Source organism: Ursus arctos, unplaced genomic scaffold (genome assembly GCF_023065955.2).
Source record: "Ursus arctos isolate Adak ecotype North America unplaced genomic scaffold, UrsArc2.0 scaffold_31, whole genome shotgun sequence".
In the NCBI taxonomy this organism is placed as follows: Eukaryota; Metazoa; Chordata; class Mammalia; order Carnivora; family Ursidae; genus Ursus; species Ursus arctos.
Window position 1 is genome coordinate 7693863 of NW_026622997.1, and position 22674 is coordinate 7716536.

Below are 22674 nucleotides of genomic sequence, written 5' to 3' on the forward strand. Positions count from 1 at the left end.
TCTCCTTGGCTTGAGGATGGCCGCCTTCTCACGTGGCCTTTTCTCTGTGCTTGTTTGCCCTTGTATCTCTTCTTCTTTTTAATTTTTTTTTTAAAGATTTTATTTGTCAGAGAGAGAGCGCAAGCAGGGGGAACAGCAGGCAGAGGGAGAAGCAGGCTCCCCGCTGAGCAATGAGCTGGATGTAGGACTCGATCCCAGGACCCCGGGATCATGACCTGAGCCAAAGGCAGACGCTGAACTGACTGAGCCACCCAGGCGTCCCTCGTCTTCTTTTTGTAAGGACACCTTTCATGTCAGATTAGGATCTCACCCTCCTGACCGCATTTAAGTTTAATTACTTCCTTAAAGGCTCTGTCTCAACATAATCACCTTCTGGTTGGGGTGGTGTGGGAGTTGACATGTACCTTCGGAGGGGACACTACCAAGTTCCTTACAGTTTAATCTGTATCTTAAAAGTGGTGTGAAACTACCGAAGCCCGTCCTCAGCCACACAGCCCTAGGGAGTGTTATGGGCAAAGTATATGAAGTCGGGGGCGCCTGGGTGGCACAGCGGTTAAGCGTCTGCCTTCGGCTCAGGGCGTGATCCCAGCGTGATGGGATCGAGCCCCACATCAGGCTCTTCCGCTATGAGCCTGCTTCTTCCTCTCCCACTCCCCCTGCCTGTGTTCCCTCTCTCGCTGGCTGTCTCTATCTCTGTCAAATAAATAAATAAAAATCTTAAAAAAAAAAAAGTATATGAAGTCGGTTCACAGGACAGGAAATCAAGTTTTGGAAAATAATTTTTTAAAAAGATGGAAATGAACCTTACTCATGTAAAGAGGAACAAACATGTGAGACTGACGTTCTTATTAAAAATTCTTCTAAAAGCCAAGAATAAAATAGTTCAAAGCTGTTCATGTAAATTTTATTTCTGTTTCAATACTGCGTTACTCAGAATTACACGTGTGGTTATATCCTAGAGTTCTTCCTCCGAATTATGTGCAGATCACAGGATTCGATTTTCCTAGTTGAAACGTTAAATAATATGGAAACAAGAGTGAAAACTGGAAATTTTCTCTCATCCCCCCTCCAAACCTTTCCCAGAGATAACCTCTGTTAGCGGCGAAGGCTTAGCCCTTTAAACCTTTTCCCGGAGACACATACATGAATTCACGTGCACACGTACAGGGTCTGTTCACATAAATGCCTGCATCATGCTATCACATTGCGCTGCAAGCTGTATTCTTCACTGAATTTGTTCTGATGATCTTTTTCAGGAACGGCATATAGACCTTTCACAATTTAAAAAAATGTTCTGCAGAGTATTGCACAATATAAATGAATTAAATTCTTCTCCTATTGCAGAAAAAATAAATTGAAACGGTTACATCCTAAGGCACCCAGTCAGTGTCCCTGAGAAGTGAAGACCTGCTTGAGGTGGAAAAACCCACACCCACTGGTGTCAGAAGTATTTCGTAGCAGGAGGCAGAAACGGTGTTTCTCTTTAGTACGTATTAAACGTCAATTGTTTGTTTATATGCCACCCATAACCAGAGGAGGGAAAACTGCTCTCACTTACAATTACTATAATGATCATAAAATTTAGAAATTACCAGAACAAGAAAAACAAAACTATGTCTCTCTCTCGCTCTCTAGAGAGAGCGAGACAGAGCTAAAAAAGGATTTGAATAAATGGAGACTCCTCACATTTTTCCGAACAAGACTAAATACTGTAAATAGATTAATTTATCCCCAAATTTTTATGTTTAATGTCACATTAATCTCTCCAAAACAATACCAAAGTTAAAAGCATTATTTTGAGTACTGCAAAATTATTCTGACATTCAGCTTGAAGAATGAAGACGAGAAAATCACCGTGAACACTGGGGAAAAACTAATTATTCACAAATGATGTTGAGAAATTGGCTATTTGTCAATAAATAAAATTATGTTTTCTTCTGAATGTCAACAACACAAAAACAAATTCAAATTAAAAACATAATAATTTAGAAGAAAATATAGGTGACAAACTGGCTTCAATGGGAAAATGCTCTAAGAATTAAAAGCAATGTAAAATCACTGAGGAAAAACCCAGATTTGACCATAGGGAGGAAAAAACCATTCTTTTAACAAAACATTGTAACAAAATTTATGAAAAGTTTGTCACCAATAAAAGAAATACAAAAGGTGGGTATCCTTGTATAATATATACTGCAGAGATGTTTACATAGGTAAAACTTTTAAGTTGTTAACATATATATATATACATATATATATATATTTTTTTACTTAACATCATCTATCCATGAGACTGAATGTACACCCACTTTGTACTTTAGTTTCTAACTCCTACATAGTATAACAAAGTATGCCCATATCTTCATTATCTATTCCCACTGAGATGGACACTGAAGTAGCTTCCAACTCATTGCCAACATAAATGAAATTGCAGTGAACACCCTCTTGCCTGTGCCTCTGTGGACTCGTGCAATGACATCAGTGGGTCACACACCCAGAAATGAGCCTGCTGGAGCCCAGAGCAGACACCAATTGAGTTCACTGCCAGATTGCTTCCTATCTTGGCCATATTGGTTCCTGTTCCCACAAGGGCTCCCAAATTTCCCCTCTTCCTGGCTGACACTGCACAGTATTCAACTTTCTGACGCCAATCTGATGGATGTAAAGCAGTATCTCATGGTATTTTATTTGTACTTTTCTGATCAGTTATTGTCTTACTTTCTTTGATTTGCAGGAGTTCTTTGTATACCCTAGTGTTAATTCCTTACTGATTTTTTATAATATTTTCTTTCAGTCTGGTTATGGTGTCCTTCATGGAATAGATTTGATACACATATGCCTATTGTATAATTTTTCACCTTATCACTCGTTTCGATATTATCTTTCTTATCTATTACAGACATCTTTTTTCAATTCAAAAGTAGTTATAGGTGCTGAGACAACTGATATCCCATACGCAAAAAAATTAAGTTGGACCCCTACCTCACATCCGTATACATCAAAATGGATCAATATTCGAAATATAAGGGCTAAGATCATAAAAGTCTTAGGAAAAAACAGTTGTAAATTTTCCTGACTTTGGATTGGGCAAAGGATTCTTACATATGATACCATAAGTATGAGTGATAAAAGAAAAAAATAGATAAACTGGACATCACTGAAATTAAAAACCTTTGTGGATCAAAGGGCACTATCAAGAAAGGGAAAATATAAGCTACACAATGGGAGAGAATATTTGCAAACCATATATCTGATAAGGGTCTCTTATCCAGTATATATAAAGAACTCTTACAACTTGACAACAAAAAGACAACCCAATGAAAAAATGGACAAAGGACTTGAAGAGACTTATCTCCAAAGAAGATATTCAAAGGGCCAGTAAACACATGAAAAAATGTTCAACACTATTAGTCATTAGGAAAATGCAATTAAACTCACAATGGGATTTCACTTCCCACCCACTAGAGACACCATCCTTTTTTAAAAAGAGGGGTGGGAAATAACAAGTGTTGGTAAGGATATGAAGAAATTGGAACCCTTATACAACAGATATCCAAACAAATACATGTACTTGCATGTTTGCAGAAGGATTACTCATAAATAGACAAAAGATAGAAACAAATCAAATGTCCATCAACGAACGACTGGATAAACAAATCTTATGCTACAGCCATACAGTGGAATATTATTCAGTCATGAAAAGAGATGAAGTACATGCTAGAACATGAATGAGCCTTGAACGTGTCATGCTGAGTAAAAGCCGAAAACCAAAGGTCATATATTATATAATTCATTTATATGAAATATCCAGAGTAGGTAAATCCATAGAGGTAGAAAGCAGACTGGCAGTTGCTAGGAGTTGGACGGGGAGAGAAGGGGGAGGCACTGCACAGGGTTTTCCTTTAGGGTGATGAACATTTTTTGGAACTAGATAAAGGCAGTGGTTGCACAACATTTTTAATGTACTAAAGGTCACTGCGTTGTTCGCTTTAGAATAATTTTACACTATGTGAATTTCACCTCAATAACAAATTCTTTAAGAAGGCCCCAATAATGTCACTGATATCTAATCACTTTTTAAAAAGTTACTGAGCTCACATGTGATCCAATTACTATCGCTGCATTGTACACAGCACCTAGACATGTAAAGTGTAGCCCCAACCCCTGAGGAATGGGTCCAGTTGGAGAACACAGATGATTCATAAATAAAGCAACTGCCATAAGAGAAATGCCCTCCCTCAGTAAGCAATAAGAGTTCAAAAGATACACATCTGCTTATGCAGAAAAGAAAGATTTTCCCGGAGAAGAAGACATTGGAAATTTAAGAGTTGAATGGAATTTTTGTTAGAGTTGGAGGTGGAGAAAATCCAAGAGCAACAGGAAATGGGGATCCCTACAAGGGGACCACATGATAAGTTTAGGGACATTACTTGTCCAGCCTAGCTGTCATAAAACCCACTCTGACATGAGTTTTAAAGACCAGGTGTCAAGGGGCGCCTGGGTGGCACAGCGGTTAAAGCGGCTGCCTTCGGCTCAGGGCGTGATCCTGGCGTTACGGGATCGAGCCCCACATCAGGCTCTTCTGCTATGAGCCTGCTTCTTCCTCTCCCGCTCCCCCTCCTTGTGTTGCCTCTCTCGCTGGCTGTCTCTATCTCTGTCGAATAAATAAATAAAATCTTTAAAAAAAAAAAAAAAAATAAATAAAGACCAGGTGTCAAAAGACCATGACTCCGCCCCTATGTCTCCGATGCCTGACGCCCTGTTTGCCACCTACTTAGTGAAGCATGAATGTCAAACAAAGATAAAATAAAAATGTGCATTAAAGAAGCTTTCTAAAAAGTCCATGCACTGGGCAGACTATAAAACAGTAGCCTTAGCTAGCAGCATTTATTACTACTGAGCTGGCTAAGGCAGGTATGCAACTGGATTTGAGATACAAGGCAGAACACAAGTGTCACTAGAATGAATTACAAGTGGAATGAGGAGGGAGCAAGTCTGGGGCCATCTAGGGAAACTCTGCATTCCATCCTACGGGATTCGGACTGCACTTGAAATACTACAGGGAATCATTAAGGCCTGTTGTCCCGTGATCTTGAAGAAGTAGGGCAAATGGGTGCTCAGGATGGGGAGAGCTGGGTGTGGACAAGCATGGGATTGAGACGCAGGGGGAATCTGCCCTCACCTTTGCGCGGGGCTTCAAAGGTCCATCTTCCCGGGGCTATGGAGAGGGACAGGACCAGAAAGAGGGAAATGCTCACCCTTACGGAGAGGAAAACCTGCCACAGAACAAAATAGTGTTGGCTTCGTTGTGCCTAATAAAGAAAAGGAAGGGGTGGTCGGCGCAGAACGTGGGGCCGGGCGCCGAGCAACATTCCAAAACCACGACGCCTGACGCGGCCGCAGCTTCCGTGCCTTCCTCGTTCACCTCCACGAAACTCTTGTGCACGAACTTGGACAGACACAGACCTCTCTCGCCTGACAGTGCCGAAAGGTCAGCCTTGTCCTCCTGAAAGGCATCCACCATTCCCAAACCCTGGAGCACAGATCCCATGTCATAATCCCCTTCCAGCTGAAATCTCGGAAGGAACACTTCCACTTCCACGCTCCGCAGACAGTCTGGCCCGGTCCAGGTTCTGAATTTCTCCAAAGTGAGATTTTTTTCCACCTGAAAGACCAGAATTAGATTTTAAAATTCATACTTCTGTACGTATGTACATGCACACCCACGTACCCGTCCTCCTCTCGGAGATGGGTGGTGATTGTCACACAGGACCAGGGGCCCCTCTCCACCGGGAAATGTGTGAGACCTGGGACCTGTGCTGTTGCCCAGCGGACAGGGCTCGAGGCAGCCCAGAGGCACAGAAGCAGCGCGGTGCCTCTTCTTACCCAACAGCAGCTATGAGACATCTTTCATCCTGACAACGCTCAATGCCCAGCGGACTGTGGTTTTCTTTCTTTTTTTCTTTTAACTGTGCTTATTTTTTGAAGATGAGGCATTGTTGGTAAGAAAAACAACTGGAAAAGAAAGGGCTCTTGCCAGAGCAATTTGCCAGAGACGCAATGCTGTGTGTGTTCTGAAGAAGAGACATCACGCGGGAAGGACAGAGAGCCCACGGCTGCAGCTCTGCTCACACAGGCCCCTCGGGACAATGGGAGCGCTGTGTGTCCCTCAGTGCCAGGGCAAGAAGCTCCCAGGCCACGGTTGACTCTCACACCAGGGATCCATGCCGAAACGAAGCAAAGGGAGTTGGGAGTGCCGTTTGGGGTGTCTCTGGCTCTGCTCTCCTGAGCTTCAGGTTCTTAGGATTTAAAATAATGCAGGGGTGCCTGGGTGGCTCAGTGGGTTAAGCGGCTGCCTTCAGCTCTGGTCATGAGCCCCGACTGGGCTCCCTGCTCAGTGGGGACTCTGCTTCTCCCTCTCCCTCTGCCCTTCCCCACCCCACTGCTCATGCATGCTCGCTCTCTCTCTCGCTCTTTCTCAAATAAATAAAATCTTTAAAAAATAAATAAATAAAATATAATGCTAACAACGATTATGATAATAATAAAGGATCACACTTATTCAGGGCTTATTATGTACCAGACAATGTGCTAAGCTCGTTACTCGAACCACCGCCGTTTCATCCCCCTAATAACTCTCAGGCACATGTTATCACCATCCCCGTTTTGGAGGTGGGGACACAGAGCTAAGGAATTCGGCGAGATCACAGATAATAATGGGAGCAGTCGGTCCTGAGTGACAGTTTGGGTCCCCAGCCCGAGGGCCTGATCATGGTGTTCTGCTGCGTGGGGGCCCACACCACGGACTTCAAAGGTCACATAAACCTTGAACGCGGGGCTGGAGTCCCGGCAGGAAGGACACAATGGGCGTCCCTGGATTCTCACCAAGCTTAGATCCACGTGGCCGTCCGGGAGCAGGATGACCATGCTCAGCTCCTCACCCGCGTAGGGCAGCTCCAGGACCTGGGTCTGCACCTCTTTGATGTAGGCAAGCTTAAACGTAGCTTCTTGAAACATCATCTGCACTGGCCTTTGCTCCTTCTGACGGGAAGACACAGATGAGCACGGAATTAAAACAGATTATTGAGGGGCGCCTGGGTGGCACAGCGGTTAAGCGTCTGCCTTCGGCTCAGGGCGTGATCCCGGCGTTCTGGGATCGAGCCCCACATCAGGCTTCTCTGCTAGGAGCCTGCTTCTTCCTCTCCCACTCCCCCTGCCTGTGTTCCCTCTCTCGGTGGCTGTCTCTCTCCGTCAAATAAATAAATAAAATCTTAAAAAAAAAATAAAATAAATCCAGTTGTTCCAGTTCTGATACTCTAATCCAAGGAAATAATTTTTTAAAAATACAGACGGAGTTAACTGGAGTATATACTCTTTAACGTTTTAAAAGTTGATAAGGACCAGCTATTACAAAAATTAGAATAGTTTCTAAAATCAATGCTAGAAAAGTTCTCCCCCTCCCACCTTTGTAACCAGAGAGCTGATTATATAAAGTATATCTTATGCCCCCCCAAAAAAGGTTTTACCTGTACAAGTTTCCTAATTGCATTAAAATGGTTTTGTTTTTTTTAGGGGCTGGGAGATTTGGCAAGCTACTTTAATGCCTGCCTGAACTGAAGTTATACCTCCATATCAAGACTAACATCTTTGTCAGTTAGTTTTAATATTAGAAACTTATATATCTAGATTAATAATGATTAATAATAATGCAAGTCTATACTTATTTTAATTTTTCAAATATCTGACTAAAGAAATATTCACTCCTTCTATCCACCCCCCCAACATACACACGTATCACACTTGCTTAACACGTGTTTTTTGCTATCCGTTAAGCAACTTGGGCTTAGAGGAAAGACTTAAGTTTCCTGAACCAGGTGACAGCAATGGCTATAGGAGACATGATCAGAGGCAGTAGGAGCAGTAATAAAATGCAAAAAATCAGAGGCAGCAAATAATTTTTATTTCTCAGTCCTTTTCTCCTGAGTTTAAAATTTCATTCAGAAAGGTGTTTTCAAAATTATGTCTAACCAATTATTTATGCTTTTACAAAGTTAACCTTTTCCACTCAATTTCTTCGTGAAACTAGCAGGATATTCGAAAGCTTCTCTCACCTGGTTTATTTTAAAAGGCATTTCCCTTGTGTACACCTTGTTGAACTGTTCATCCCACCTTCCTTTGAAGTAGATGGCATTGACCAGAATCAGCCTGGTGTCTGCACTGACCGAGCTACTTGGCAATAAGTCTCGAATTTTACCTTCCGGGAAAAGCAGAGAATATATTCAGTTGGTTTTCACAGAAGTGTGATGAATAATACATCGTGATAAGGCTTATTGGCAAATCCTTGGTTATTAATCAAGAACCATTCTTTTCCTTTCCAACTTTGCTGATTTTGGATTGCTAGGTGCAGAAATTAAAAAAAAAACCCAACACATACAAGTAGTTTTCATGGTCAGGTCACCAGGGTTGTGGGAATACCCACAAAGTCGATGACAGTGAAAGGTTTCTAAATTACTCAAAGGAAACTACTACACTAGGTCGGACAGCAAGGCAAGCAGGAAATGAGAGACGGGCTGGGAGGGACTTAGGTTATCTCAAGTGCTAAAATGGAGTGTTTGGTTTAATGCACCAAAGGTACAACGGGTGCCAACATTCCACAACTGTGTCCACATGTCAGAGGCGGCCAGAATGAATGGCTCCAAGGGGAAATAGTTGACAATGGGCAGCATGGGTACATTGAGGAGCTTCTGGAGGCATCTGGAAGAGATTTCACTATTTGATCCTCTAAACAAAACACCAGACACTCCTGGAAAAGGTAAGGTGGGCAAGTGAAAGATAGTCCCTTCTTCCCTAGATATCAAGTTGTACTTTCCAATGAACTAGGAGCATCCCTGCTAATTTGCTGCCTCCAGATGGCATAAGTGGCAAATATTCCAAGAAGAAGTGGTAGCAATAACTGCTAACTCTTTAAGGAAAGACATCCTCTTGTTCTCTGCTGTCCGATTTATTGATAGAAATAGGAGTGTTCCGGGCGCCTGGCTGGCACAGCGGTTGAGCGTCTGCCTTCGGCTCAGGGCGTGATCCCGGCGTTGTGGGATCGAGCCCCACATCAGGCTCCTCCGCTATGAGCCTGCTTCTTCCTCTCCCACTCCCCCTGCTTGTGTTCCCTCTCTCGCTGGCTGTCTCTATCTCTGTCGAATAAATAAATAAAATCTTTAAAAAAAAAAAAAGAAATAGGAGTGTTCCTAGTGGTAACAAGCAGAGTGGGTGCAGAGGGTCCTGAATGATCCAAACATCATTGATCATGCAGGCCAAGATCAGAACATACCACTCGGTAAAACAGAAGTGAGTAAGGCGCAACGCCAAACAAAGGATGATTTCAGTCTGTAGAACTGATCGGCCCTGAGAGAGCATCTGCCGTTGGCCTACCAAATCTAGGCTTATCAAATCTAATTCAGGGGCGCCTGGGTGGCACAGTCGTTAAGCATCTGCCTTCGGCTCAGGGCGTGATCCCGGCGTTATGGGATCGAGCCCCACATCAGGCTCCTCTGCTGGGAGCCTGCTTCTTCCTCTCCCACTCCCCCTGCTTGTGTTCCCTCTCTCGCTGGCTGTCTCTATCTCTGTCAAATAAATAATAAAAATAAAATCTTTAAAAAAAAAATCTAATTCAGAGAGTGTACGTGGAAGACAGGAAAGAAGTAATAGAATAAGTAAGCTTAATGTGTAGGGTAAAGGTGGTGGTGAGGGAGGTCCACAGAGAATTTCAAAGCCCAACTGTATGTCTCGCAGAAGACTGGACAGATAGCCTCCTTCCTACGGAGGTGAGGAATTCACCCAACACGTGAACGTGACAGGTCAAGTGAAAGTATGTTTCAGTATAAGTCATTACACCGGAAATCCGGCCAAGAGTTTCTCTGGACATTTGTAGCAATCTTTTTGGTCCCAGGAGAATGGACAAAATTAAGTCTCTGTGGTTGAAAATCTGAGCATCTGATTGGAACCTCGTGAGTCCATTAAGGTTCAAATATGCCAAGAGGCCCAGCCCGTCAGCAGGACTCTGACCATCTGAACCACAAGTGACATCAGAGCAGCAGGGAAAGCAAGGGGAGGAAGAGGGAGGGGAGGAGAACCAGGAGAAAGAAGGGAATGCAGGGAGAGAAGGAAAAAGAAGGAGGTAAGGACATGTAATTCTGACCTTCAGTCTTTTCTGAGACCCAAGCGTTGATGTGATTCCTGGACTGCTCTGCGGCACTGGCGAAGGGAAGCGGCTCCAGGTCAGCGTGATAGAACCGAGCGCAGGATTCCTTGAAGGTCTTTGGAGAGAAAGGGGTTCAATATGGCTATATTCCTCAATCAAGTGTAGTTTCCAAAAGATCAGAATATTATATACATTTTCTTAAAATGAGTATACATCTCTTAAAAGTGGTTATATCTTAGTCTACTAGGTACCAAAATGACAGAGTTTATAAATAGGTAAGTACTAAGCCAAGACTAAGTAGAAATGGATAAATGAATTTAAGAAGTCAAATTTGAAATAATTCAAGGCACAGTTATAGAATTATGATTTTTTAAAAAAAATGTTCACCATAATTTTCCGTTCTCCAGGATCTTTCTTTCAGACTCTGTATTTTGATTACAACTTTTATTGTTCTGTTGACTCAACTTACCGAGAGGAATTCAAAGGTCTTTTCTCCAAAGAGCTTGTTGGCCGTTCTGAGCAAGTACTGGGCGCCAGGTTTGTTCACTTCAGCAAGAAGTGATTGGAAACTTTGATGAATGTCTTTCTCTGTGCTTAATGAAAGCACCTGTTGAGAAAAATAATTGTAAAATTTATCAAATTTGTTCTTTGGGGGGCACCTGGGTGGCTCACCCAATTAAGCATCTGATGCTTTATTTCGGCTCAGGTCATGATCTCAGGGTGGTGAGATCAAGCCCCATGTCAGGCTCTGCACTCAGTGTGGAGTCTGCTTCAGATTCTCTCTCCCTTTCTCTTTGCTTTCCCTGGTTCCCCTCAGTTGTTCACGCACTCTCTCTCTCAAAAAAAGACTGTCTCGAAAAATCTGTAAACAAAATTCTTTCTTAAATAGTAACAAAATTTTCCTTTAAAGGAGATTGTTTTCTCTTTTAAAAAAGGACATTTTCTTCATTTTAATTGTAGGTTTAATACATATTAGAGCAACACTACGTGGGGTGGAGAGAAGATACAGAGAGAAAAGGATGGAGAGAGAGAGGAAGGGAGAGAACAGAAAACAGGGGATTAAGACAAAAGGGATGAAACACCTAAATGTGAGACAGGAATCCAACAGAATCCTAGGGGAGAACCCAGGCAACAACCTCTGTGACCTTGGCCGTAGCAACTTCTTGCTAGACTCGTCTCTGAAGGCAAGAGAAACAAAAGCAAAAATGAACTACTGGGACTTCATCAAAATAAAAAGCTTTTGCACGGCAAAGGAAATAATCAACAAAACTAAAAGGCAACCTGAGAATGGGAGAAAATATTCGCAAGTGACATATCAGATAAAGGGCTAGTATCCAAAGCCTATAAAGAATTTATCAAACTCAACATGCAAAACCCAAATAATCCAGTCAAGAAATGGGCAGAAGGCATAACAGACATATCTCCAAAGAAGACATACGAATGGTCCAGACACATGAAAAAATGCTCAACACCGCTCAGCATCAGGGAAATACAGATCAAAACCACAATGAGATATCATCTCACACCAGTGAGAATGGCTGAAATTAACAAGTCAAGAGATAACAGACGTTGGCAAGGATGTGGAGAAAGGGGAACCCTCTTACACTGTTGGTGGGAACGCAAGCTGGTGCAGCCACTCTGGAAAACAGCATGGAGGTTCCTCAAAAAGTTGAAAATAGAGCTAGCCTATGACCCAGCAATTGTACTACTAGGTATTTATTCAAAGAATATAAACATAGGGATTTGAAGGGGTACCTGCACCCCAATGTTTATAGCAGCAATGTCCATAATAGCCAAAATATGGAAAGAGCCCAGATGTCCACTGACAGATGAATGGATAAAGAAGATGTGGTATATCTGTACAGTGGAATATTACTTGGCCCTCAAAAAGAACGAACTCTTTACATTTGTAATGACATAGCTGGAACTAAAAGGTATTATGCTAAGTTAAACAGGTCAATCAGAGAAAGGCAAATACCATATGATTTCACTCATATGTGGAATTTAAGAAATAAAACAGATGAATATAGGCGAAGGGAAGGAAAAATAAAATAAGATAAAAACAGAGAGGGAGGCAAACCATAAAATACTCTTAAGTACAGGGAACAAACTGAGGGTTGCTGGAGGGGTGGTGGGCGGGGGGGATGGAGTAACTGGGTGATGGGCGTTAAGGAGGGCACTTCATGGAACGAGTACTGGGTGTTATATGCAACTGACACTAAATTCTACCCCTGAAACTAGTTAGCTATATGTTAACTAAATTGAATTGAAATTAAAATTTTAAAAACAGGGGAGGGGCGCCTGGGTGGCACAGCGGTTAAGCGCCTGCCTTCGGCTCAGGGCGTGATCCCGGCGTTCTGGGATCGAGTCCCACATCAGGCTCCTCCGCTATGAGCCTGCTTCTTCCTCTCCCACTCCCCCTGCTTGTGTTCCCTCTCTCGCTGGCTGTCTCTATCTCTGTCAAATAAATAAATAAAATCTTTAAAAATAAATAAAAATAAAAAATAAAAAACAGGGGAGTAAGAGTTGGCTTTTCTGCCTAAATAGATCTCTATTGTTTATACGCAAGTAATAGGAAGGGGCGCCTGGGTGACTCACCCCGTTGAGCATCCAACTATTGGTTTGGGCTCAGGTCGTGATCTCAGTGTCCTGGGATCAAGCCATACATCAGGCTCTGCTCTGGGTGTGAGGTCTGCTTGGGAGTCTCTCTCCCTCTCCTCTGCCCTTCCTGCTCATGCTCTCTCTCTCTCTCAAATGAATAAGTAAATCTTTAAGAAAATAGAAAAAATAAGTAATAGGAAAGAATGACAAGGATAAGACAGGTTCAGAAAAGGGGCTATTACAAAAGCTTCCATCCCAAGGAAAACATAAGTATGAAATACACCCAATATAGGGGAAAATTTGTTTCTAAGATTTACAAGGGAAAAAAAAAAACCACAACACATAGAGTTAAAAGCATGAAGAGTTCACGGAGAAATAGGCAGAAATACACTCAGTAGGGAAAACATCACTTTCAGTCTCTGCCAGTGCACACGGACTCCGAAAGCTGGTTCTCAGAAAGAAGTTCCCTCAGTGCTATGAGTAGCAAGGTGGACTTAGCATATTCACTGCCATTCCTGTCCAGCTGAGCACCGGACGATAAGGAATTTTGATGTCTCTGAATACAAAGTAACCAGACAATCTTGAGGTTAAAAAAAAAAACAAAAAACCTCCCAGAGGGTTCATCAGGTAGCCTAAGACACAGAAAATTCAGTAAGCCCAAAGAATCCCCCTTCTACACTTAAACCCTCAATCCCTCCTACCACAAGCTGAAAAATGGTTAACATCAGTAGTCACCCCAGATAGGGCTCTCAAGGGAAAAGAAAGTTGTATCGAAACAAAGGGCCACACTGAATTACATACCGATACTGGGGGCGGGGGGGGTATGAGGTAAGTGTCTAGGTTTCATCTCGGGCACGTGTCCCCTACCCACTCTATAAAACCCTTCAGGACAGAGATAGATTCATCATCATTTTCAGATGTTTGCTGAATGTTTGTTAAACTAACTAGTCCACATGCATCTGTATATGCAACAAAAATATGCTTTTTTTTACCCACTTTTGCATATTTTTGTCCATCCCCTTACTGAGCTAGGAAGGCATGTTGGTATATTAATGACTTGAAATAGATATTAACTTCCCCTTCCCTCCTTAACAAAAAATAATTATACTTATGAAGTCTTTTACTTCAAAAATGAGAGCTCTTAGCTGCTCAGATTTCCAAATAATTTCAGTATCATTTCCTAAACAAAGACAGTGCTAGGACAAGATTTTGATAGTCTTATCCAGAGTATTAATTAGGGAACTTGCCCCTCAAAATAGCTCAGTGAAGGAGACTCCCAGCCTTGTCCTTTGTGTCTTGGTCCCCAGGCAGCCCCACCTGCCAGAAATAAGCACAGGTGTGTGTACGCACTGGCCACCCCTCCCATCCTGCTTTGTGGCAGTTCTGGAGCCTGAGGTAGACAGGCAGGTTTACCTGGGCCATCTGGGCAGCAGTGTTTCCTTTCGCCCCCAGGAAGACCATGGCCAGGGCAGAGGAGATGCTCACGGGAGAATAAAACACGTTGTGTGAAGGGTTGTCTTGACACAGTATCTTTAAAAGCTGGATGGCAAAGGTGCCATTTGCTTCAGAAAGAGCATCCATGATGCAGGGTCTGGAACCAGAGCATAAAGAGAAAGCTGCTTCAACACGCCCCCCCGAACGTTATTGGCCTCACATATGGCAATTATGGAATTGTACGTTGTTGTTTTTTTTTTTAATAATAAAGCTCATAAATATTTTAAGTTGAAGGAAAACCCATTTACTGTTGCTCTCCATCCAAAAACCAAGTCCAAATATTAAGATAATTAGCTACATGTGGTGCTGGCAGAAGATCAAACCAGCTTGAGAGCCTTGGGGAAAATGCAGAGCACTGGCTCCCGGGCACAGACACACGGCACTCAGCCTCCGGAGATCAGGGAAGCCCAATCTTCTCCATAATACTTTCTTCTTCCATACATTTATGGAGAGAACTTCCAACAGTCAACAGTCTCCCCATCTATTAGCTGATTCCAGAGAAATATTTGAGATGCTGGTATGAGAAGAGAGACCGGCTACCATTGGGTATGATATTGGCTGTGAGGCCAGGACCTTTCATCAACAGTGACTGGTCAGCAGTGGAGGGAGAGCCAACGTGCTCTCCCGCTGAGCAGCCCGCACCAGCCACCCACCTGCCCGCCCCCCATGGCCAATTAACTCCTGATATCCCATAACCCAGCTCAGTGCCAGAGTGCCGAGGCATTGCTAGCCGCTAGGCATCATGCGACCTTGGGACCTTGGAACTGAGGGGAGGAGACTGTGTTTTTGCTTCACGATTTTTTTACTAACTCAGAAACACTGATTTGGGAGTTTTACTTGTTAGACTCAGAAAAAGCCACTAGAGTGGACTGCGCATGAGAGGGCGAAGAGCTGCCCCGGTGGAATGCCAGCACTGAGAGGTAAGGAGGAACAGAGGAGGGTCCAAGAAAGAGCAAAGCCACTGAGAATGGGGAGGCCAGTACCACGGAGCTACAGAGGCGGGAAGCATCAGCGTGGGTGGGGAGGTCTGCTGACCACACACCGTTCCCACCCCCCAGCCCACATTTCTCCAGGGAATTAGCTAAGGGTGGAAATGAGACCCTCGCTCACCCAACTGCGGGCCTCACACCCAGGGAGACCTCCCTGACTCCTCCTTCCCGCAGCTCCTCATCCCCTGCCACCCATCACCAAGGCTCGCCTTCGGGGGCCCACACGGCTCTCGAACCTGTCTACTTCTCTTGATCCTGCACCTGGTCTAGACCTGCTCCTCTCCCCGCCGCCGCCTCAGAACAGAGCACCCCCCACCCAGTACACCCCTTCTGCCAGGAAAGCGGACGCTTTCAGCCCTCCTCTTAAACCTCCCAGGGCCCGGAGGATGACCTGAAGCTCACGTCATGCAATGGCTTATCCTCCACCTGCCGGCCTCCTCTGGCTCCAGCCTCCGCCTCTAGACGTCCTGCCTGCCTTCCATGCCCTCCAAGTCACCCCCGGGCCTTTGAAAACGCCGTTTACCCTTGAACTCCGCGCCCCCTGCCCGGATTAATGACACTCGCGCCTCCCTCTGCGCTCAAACATCCCAGCCTCAGGCGGCTTCCGAAGGCCTGCCCTCGACAGGTCTCCCTTCACCCGCTCCCCCCTCCCAGCGGCCCCGGGACCCTGCCCTGGAATTCCCGCTTTGGCCCAGTGTGGTCCCCCTGGACGGGGAGCTCCGCCCGGCGAGGGCCTGCCAGAGAGCTCTGGAAACTGCCAGGCCTCCGTGAATTTGTGGGGACTGCCTGAAAGAACGAGGATGGATCAGAAGCGCCGGCAGTTCGCAGCTGCAGACTGGTGACTGTAGCAGGAGAGGACAGGTAGGGAGAGGTCATCACGCGGACCCCTAGGGCAGAGAGGAGGCGAGGAAGCAGGGCCGGGGGCAGTGCGGCTGCGGGGCGGCGAGGCTGCGGGGAGGAGGCGGGGGGAGAGCCGAGAGAAGACCCTGGAGGAGGGCCAGCGGCTGGGGCTCGTGGGAATCTGGAGGCAGGGCATGTGGGGCCCGCCGCAACTGCGCCACCGAGCAACTGCGCCACTGAGCCCGCCGAGCAGCTGCGCCACCGAGCAACTGCGCCACCGAGCCCGCCGAGCAGCTGCGCCACCGAGCAGCGGCGAAGCGACGACGTCTCTTTCTGGCAGCAGGGAGAGGGCCCGGTCGGCTCGGCTTCGCTGGGACAGCGATCGCGCTCGCGTCCTCGCGTCCTGTCCCCCGGCCGGAGCGCGGGGCTTCTCCTGGTCCGCCGCCCCCGCCCTGCCCCCGGAACGCCCCCACTTGCCACCTCGGGCCCCGCGCCGCTCCTCCCGTCGCCGCCCTCCGGGCCCGGATCCCGACGACTCTAGGCCGAGCTCTGCAGCCGCACCGCAGGTCCCCACTCGGGTGACGGACGCCCGCAGGACTCTGCCGCCCCCAGGGCCGGAGACCCCCTTTGGGCTTCCCGCTCGGCGGGGGCGGCGCGAGGCCGGCTCTCCCTCCCCGCGCTGGGCGGGGGCTGGGGTCGCGGACGCCCCCAGGCCCCCCTGGCCCCGCCCCGCGAGTGGGACCCTGCAATCTAAAGGGCTCCAAGGGCCCGCGCGGTCTGCCTGAGGCCTCCGAAACCGATTGTGAAAGCAAACGCGTTTTCAAACTGGCGGGCGACCCGGCTGTGACCGCTGTGCGGGCGACCCAGTGGAGAAAAACCCGGGGGCGGGGGCAGGACGCGAAAACAACGCAGAAGCCCTGGCTTTTCTACTTCCAGAAGCAAAGGTGGAGTGACCGACTCTCATTTAAGAGTAGGAAGGGCTGTGGATCTTTAAGCCGCTCCACCGCCTACCTGCAAAGTGATGGGGACAGACAGAGTCAGACTGGCGCAGGGAATGGGGCTTCTGTGGTAGAGTGGACGCGCGGATGGCTGATCAGCTCAGAACGTCGTCAGGGATCACTCACGGAGCAGCTTCACCTTCAGGCTGGTGACCCCAGGCCTCGGCATTTAAAAGCATTTCTTGTTGATGTGATGATGTCCAGAGGAAGAGGTCAGGTGACTTTCTGAAGCCCAGAGGTTTTCCCAGAAGCCCTGTCCTTCCGCAGATTTATCTTCTTATTTCAAATAAACCTGAATTAGTGCATTTTCCTGGGGGTCTAAATTAGAGGAAGGCAAGCCAGGCAACTAAATGTAATTAGGGAGGCACACACCCTTAGGGACTAACCCCTGCACCTATGTGACCCTGACAGCGGGTGGCTTCCTTTAAAAAAATAAAATAAAATAATAATAATAATAGTAATCACAACAGCTTTATTGAGCTATGAGTAGCGCACCATAATATTCACCCTTTAAAAATATACAGTTCAGGGGCACCTGGGTGGCTCCGTCAGTTAAGTGTCTGCCTTCGGCTCAGGGTCCTAGGATGGAGTCCCGAGTTTGGCTCCCCTCTACTCCTCCCCCCCTGCTCATGCTCTCTCTCTCTGTCTGTTCTCTCTCTTTCTCTCAAATAAAAAAAAATCTTTTGAAAAATGCTTGTTTTAAAAGAAAAAGTATACAGTTCAGTGGGTTTTAGTCTTTTCACAAAGTTGTACAACTATCACCACTAACTCCAGAACATTTTATCACCTCAAAAAGAAACACCGAGCCCATTAGCAATTGTTCTCCATTCCCCCCTGCGGCCCCTGGCAACCGTTAATCCATCCTGCCTAGATTAGCCTCTTGTGGGCGTTTCACATAGATAGACTCATACATAATACAGTTTTTTGTGACTTCTTTCACTTCGCACAGTGTCCTCAAGGTTGATCTTTGCTGGTTCAAGGTAATAATTATCTGTATTTCATTTCTTCTTACAACTGATAATATAATAATATTGAGCCCATACACATATATAGCCATTTTGATTATTCACTCATTCATTGGTAGACATTTGGGTTGTTTCCCTCTTTTGTCTGTTATGAATAGTGCTACTATGAACATTCACATATAAGGTTTTATGTAGACATATATTCTCATTTCTCTTGAGTCTACACCTAGAGTGGAATTGTTAAATCATATAGTAAGTCTATATTTAACTTTCGGAGGAAATGTCAAAATATTTTTCAGAGCAGGGGCACAATTTTACCACCATCATTGTGTGTGGGTCTCAATTTCTCGACATCTCTCTTTTTTAAATTTTAGCCATCAGAATGGGTGTGAAGTGATGTCTCATTGTGGCTTAGAGTTGTATTTCCCTGACGGCTAATGACATAGAGCATCTTTTACTTTTTTCATGTGCTTATTGGCTCTTTGTCTATCTTCTTCAGAGAAAAATCAATTCAAATACTTTGTTCATTTTCAAATTAGGTTATTTATCTTTTTATTGTTGAGTTTTAATACTGTAAGTTTTTATTAAATTCATCATCATACTGCATAATAAAACTGCTCAAAACCAGTTAAAAAAAGGATATCTTAAAAGTGATCAAAGAAAAAGGTATATAAAAACAGAGATGAAGAGGAAATCAAATTTTTCTTTGGCAATAATGCAAGCAAGAATAACAGTGGAGAAACATTTTTCAAGTACTGCAAGAAAGAGAGAAACGATCAGCCAAGAACTCTGTACCTTTCAAAAATATTTTTCAAAAATGAAGGTGAAATAAAGACTTTCTCAGACATACAAAACCCGAACGTTTTCACCACCAACCAACCTTGCACTTTAAGAAGTTTTGAAGTAATTCCTTCAGGCAGGCGGACTAAAAATGTTAAAGAAATAAATATCTACCCAAAGGAAGAAGAGCATTGGAAATGATAACTACCAGGTAAATATATATAAGACTATTTTTCTTTTTTTTTTTTAAAGATTTTATTTATTTATTTGACAGAGACAGAGAGCGAGAAAGGGAACACAAGCAGGGGGAGTGGGAGAGGAAGAAACAGGCTCCCAGCGGAGGAGCCTGATGTGGGACTCGATCCCAGAACGCCGGGATCACGCCCTGAGCCTAAGGCAGACGCTTAACGACTACGCCACCCAGGCGCCCCAAGACTATTTTTCTTATTTCTTAAATGTCTTTAAAGGATAACGATTTTAACAAAAATAATAACAGTGTATCATAGGGTTCATAACACCTATGAAAACAACAGCACAGAGGCCAGCAGAGTCTAATTCTAAAAGTTATAGGGAAATGCAAAGTATGCAAAATAGCCAAAACAATTTAGAAAAAATAATAAAATTGGAGGACTAACATTTCCTCAAAACTTATTGTTAAGCTACAGTAATGGAGCTGTTGTAGTAGTGGCATCAAGAAAGACATTAGATCAGTGGAATCAAATATAGTCCAAAAATAGAGCCATGTGCATATGATCAATTGATTTTTGGAAAAGGTGCAAAAACACATCAGTGGAGAAAGAATGGTCTTTCAACAGATGCAAAATGAGCTCAAAATGGATCATAAGCCAAAATGTAAAATATTATAGTATAATATTTCTAAAAGAAACTTGAGATAATTCCTGTGACCTTGGCTTCAGCAAAATAGATAAAAAGCACAATACATAACAAAAAAGTTGAATAAGCTGGACTTCATTAAACTGAAGAACTCCTCTTTGAAAGGCACTGTTATCAAAATGAAAACTCAAGCCACAAGCTGGATGAAAATATTTGCAAATCATGTATCTAATTAAGGACTTGGTGTCTATGAGAATGCTCAAAATACAATAAGCAAATACCCTCTCCCCACAAATAAAAAAAATAGGTGAGAGATTTTATTTTATTTTTTTTTTAAAGATTTTATTTATTTATTCGACAGAGATAGAGACAGCCAGCGAGAGAGGGAACACAAGCAGGGGGAGTGGGAGAGGAAGAAGCAGGCTCACAGTGGAGGAGCCTGATGTGGGGCTCGATCCCAGAACGCCGGGATCACGCCCTGAGCCGAAGGCAGACGCTTAACCTATGTGCCACCCAGGCGCCCCTGGTGAGAGATTTTAAAAGGTATTTCACCAGAGAACATATATGGATTGCAAATGGACACAGGAAAAAATGCTCCATGTCACTAGTCATTATGGAAATTCAAACTAAAGCCTCAATGAGATACACGTTATGCACATATTAGAATGGTTAAAATTAACGACACTGACCATACCAAGTGTTGGCGAGGAGACAGAGTATCTGGAATTCTCATTTGATCTACTGGGAATGTTAAACGCTATAACCGTTTTGGAAAACAACTTTGCAGTTTTTTTTTTTTTTTTAAGATTTTATTTATTTATGTGACAGAGAGACAGCCAGCGAGAGCGGGAACACAGCAGGGGAGTGAGAGAGGAAGAAGCAGGCTCCCAGCGGAGGAGCCCGATGTGGGACTCGATCCCGGAACGCCGGGATCACGCCCTGAGCCGAAGGCAGACGCTTTAACGACTGCGCTACCCAGGCGCCCCAACTTTGCAATTTCTTAAAAAATTAAACCTGCCATGTGACCCAGCGAGTCCACACTCCTATGTGAAGGGAAATGAAAGCATATGTTCCTACAAAGACTTTGCAAATGAATGTTCATAGCAATTTTATTTGCAATAGTTAAAATCTTTGCAACAACGCGACAGATGAATGGATAAGCCAGTTGGAATGTATCCATGCAAAGGAATATAACTTAACAATTCCAAAAAATGAACTACTGATACATACAACCACGTGGATGAATCTCAGAATAATTGTACTGAGTGATAGGAGCTGTACCCGAAAGGTACATGCTGTGTGATTCCATTTATATAAAGGTCCATAAAATGCAAACTAATGCGTAGTGGCAGACAGCAGAGCGGTGGGTGCCTGAGGACTGAGGGCATGTGGGTAGGACGGAGCAAGGAGGGAAGAGAGACAAAGATTAAAAGGTATAAAGGAACCTTTAGGGTGTGATGGATATGTTCATTATCTTGATTAGGATGATGGGTTTACCAGTGCATCCAGTATCACAACTTATCAAATTGTTCATGTCAAATGTATGAAGTTTACTGTACTCATTACACCTTAATAAAGTTGTAAAATAATTTTTTGTATTTTTTAGTAATTTTTTATTATGTTATGTTAGTCACCATACAGTACATCCTTAGTTTTTGATGTAGTGTTCCATGGTTCATTATTTGCATGTAACACCCAGTGCTCCATGTGAAATAATTTTTTAGAGGATAAAACGAAATTAAAATTTGTAGATTCCTGCTTTCCAGTCCTGTGGATTAATTTTTTTTTTTCCAAATCCATTTTAGAAAGCACAGCCCCTGAAATGGATGTGGTCTAACAGGGAACATAGTCTAACTTGACATATTTTCATAAGAGCTGCGATAGAAATGGTAAGTGGCTCAGGTAACAGGCTGATGAGCTGTGAACCCGAATTTGAACCACGAGCGACCATGCTTCAGTCCAAGTCATAAAGAAGAAGTCGGGCAGGGGTCAGTGGTAGCGTAAGTGCAAGTGTTGATCAGTACTTTTTGGAGACCAGTTTGGAGACAGTTTAGGAAGATTTCCTTTAGAATATTAAGGATGTCAGCAAATAATTAGGATATTCATAACAGTGCAGTATATAATATAAATAATTTTAATTACCCAAATCATCTACGAGTAAACTGATCACAAGAGATACGCACAATCGCACAGTGGAACTGTGTGCATATCAACACCGATGATGTGGAAAGATCATTACCTTGAGGAAGGCTTCTAGGAAGGAGGGGCTAGCAGAGTCGATGACTAACTTGTGGGAAAAGATGATGATAAGCTTATATTTGCATACAGATGCTGGTTCTCAACCCCCCTAGGAGTTTCCCTGGTGTAATCTGAAACCAGCCTCATGCTGGAGATCAGGGAGAGACTGAAGAACACACGCAGGCCACGCCAACTCGTAGGCCGCAGTTTCACTGACAAAAGGGAACTGACATACACGGCTTGTCCTGGGGGGCAGCGAGATGAGTACGGTCAGTGCCCTGCATTTTAACCATTCGGCTTGTCCTGGGGGGCAGCGAGATGAGTACGGTCAGTGCCCTGCATTTTAACTATTCTAATGTGCGTATAATGTTATCTCACTAAGGCTTTAGTTTGCATATGAGCTTTCTTCTTATCAACACACCAAGACTCTTTGCCAGTTCTCGTGTTTTCCTTGTCCTAGGGACGCAAGAGTAAAACAGCCAGAGAACAACGGAGACCGGCAGAGGTTTTCTTTCTCTTTCTCTCTTTTTTAAGATTTATTAATTTATTTTAGAGAGAGAGCATGAGTGGGATGCGGCGGGGGGGTGGGGGAGGAGAGAGAATCTCAAACAGACTCCCTGCTAGATGCGGGGCTTGATCCCTCAACCCTGAGATCATGACCTGAGCCAAAATCAAGAGTGGGGCGCTTCACCAGCTGAGCCACCCAGGTGCCCCCTAGCAGAGGTTTTCAAAAGGAACTATTT

The 22674-nt window shown here is 44.4% G+C and overlaps 1 protein-coding gene and 1 long non-coding RNA gene across 4 annotated transcripts; one reads left to right on the plus strand and one right to left on the minus strand.

Annotated features, from left to right (window-relative positions):
- Window positions 1–890: 890 nt before the first annotated feature.
- Window positions 891–17403, minus strand: SERPINB9 (serpin family B member 9). Of its 3 annotated transcripts, none has more exons than XM_026511379.4 (7): window positions 17128–17403; window positions 14207–14384; window positions 10662–10799; window positions 10190–10307; window positions 8109–8251; window positions 6883–7038; window positions 891–5662 (listed from the first exon to the last, which is right to left on the minus strand). In XM_026511379.4, exons 2-7 carry the CDS (start codon window positions 14372–14374, stop codon window positions 5258–5260), a joined length of 1128 nt encoding a protein of 375 aa, XP_026367164.2. In that variant the 5' UTR covers window positions 14375–14384; window positions 17128–17403; the 3' UTR covers window positions 891–5257. The 3 variants fall into 3 exon arrangements, with proteins under 3 accessions (XP_026367164.2, XP_026367162.2, XP_044244651.2); XM_026511377.4 differs by lacking the exon at window positions 17128–17403 and adding an exon at window positions 16597–16971 and having other exon boundaries at window positions 4709–5662; XM_044388716.3 differs by lacking the exon at window positions 17128–17403 and adding an exon at window positions 15668–16333 and having other exon boundaries at window positions 4709–5662.
- LOC130542219 (uncharacterized) lies at window positions 15121–21282 on the plus strand. The gene is made up of 2 exons (XR_008956596.1): window positions 15121–15207; window positions 15653–21282. It is a non-coding gene; the product is annotated as an uncharacterized LOC130542219 (long non-coding RNA).
- The last annotated feature ends 1392 nt before the right edge of the window (window positions 21283–22674 follow it).

Coding starts and splice junctions, on each gene's coding strand:
- SERPINB9 (XM_026511379.4), bottom strand. CDS start 14,374: ATGGATGCTCTTTCTGAAGCAAATGGCACCTTTGCCATCCAGCTTTTA. Junction 10,800..14,206: donor CTGCTGCCCAGATGGCCCAG/GTAAACCTGCCT, acceptor TTTTCTCAACAG/GTGCTTTCATTAAGCACAGA. Junction 8,252..10,189: donor GGTCTCAGAAAAGACTGAAG/GTCAGAATTACA, acceptor TTTTCCCGGAAG/GTAAAATTCGAGACTTATTG.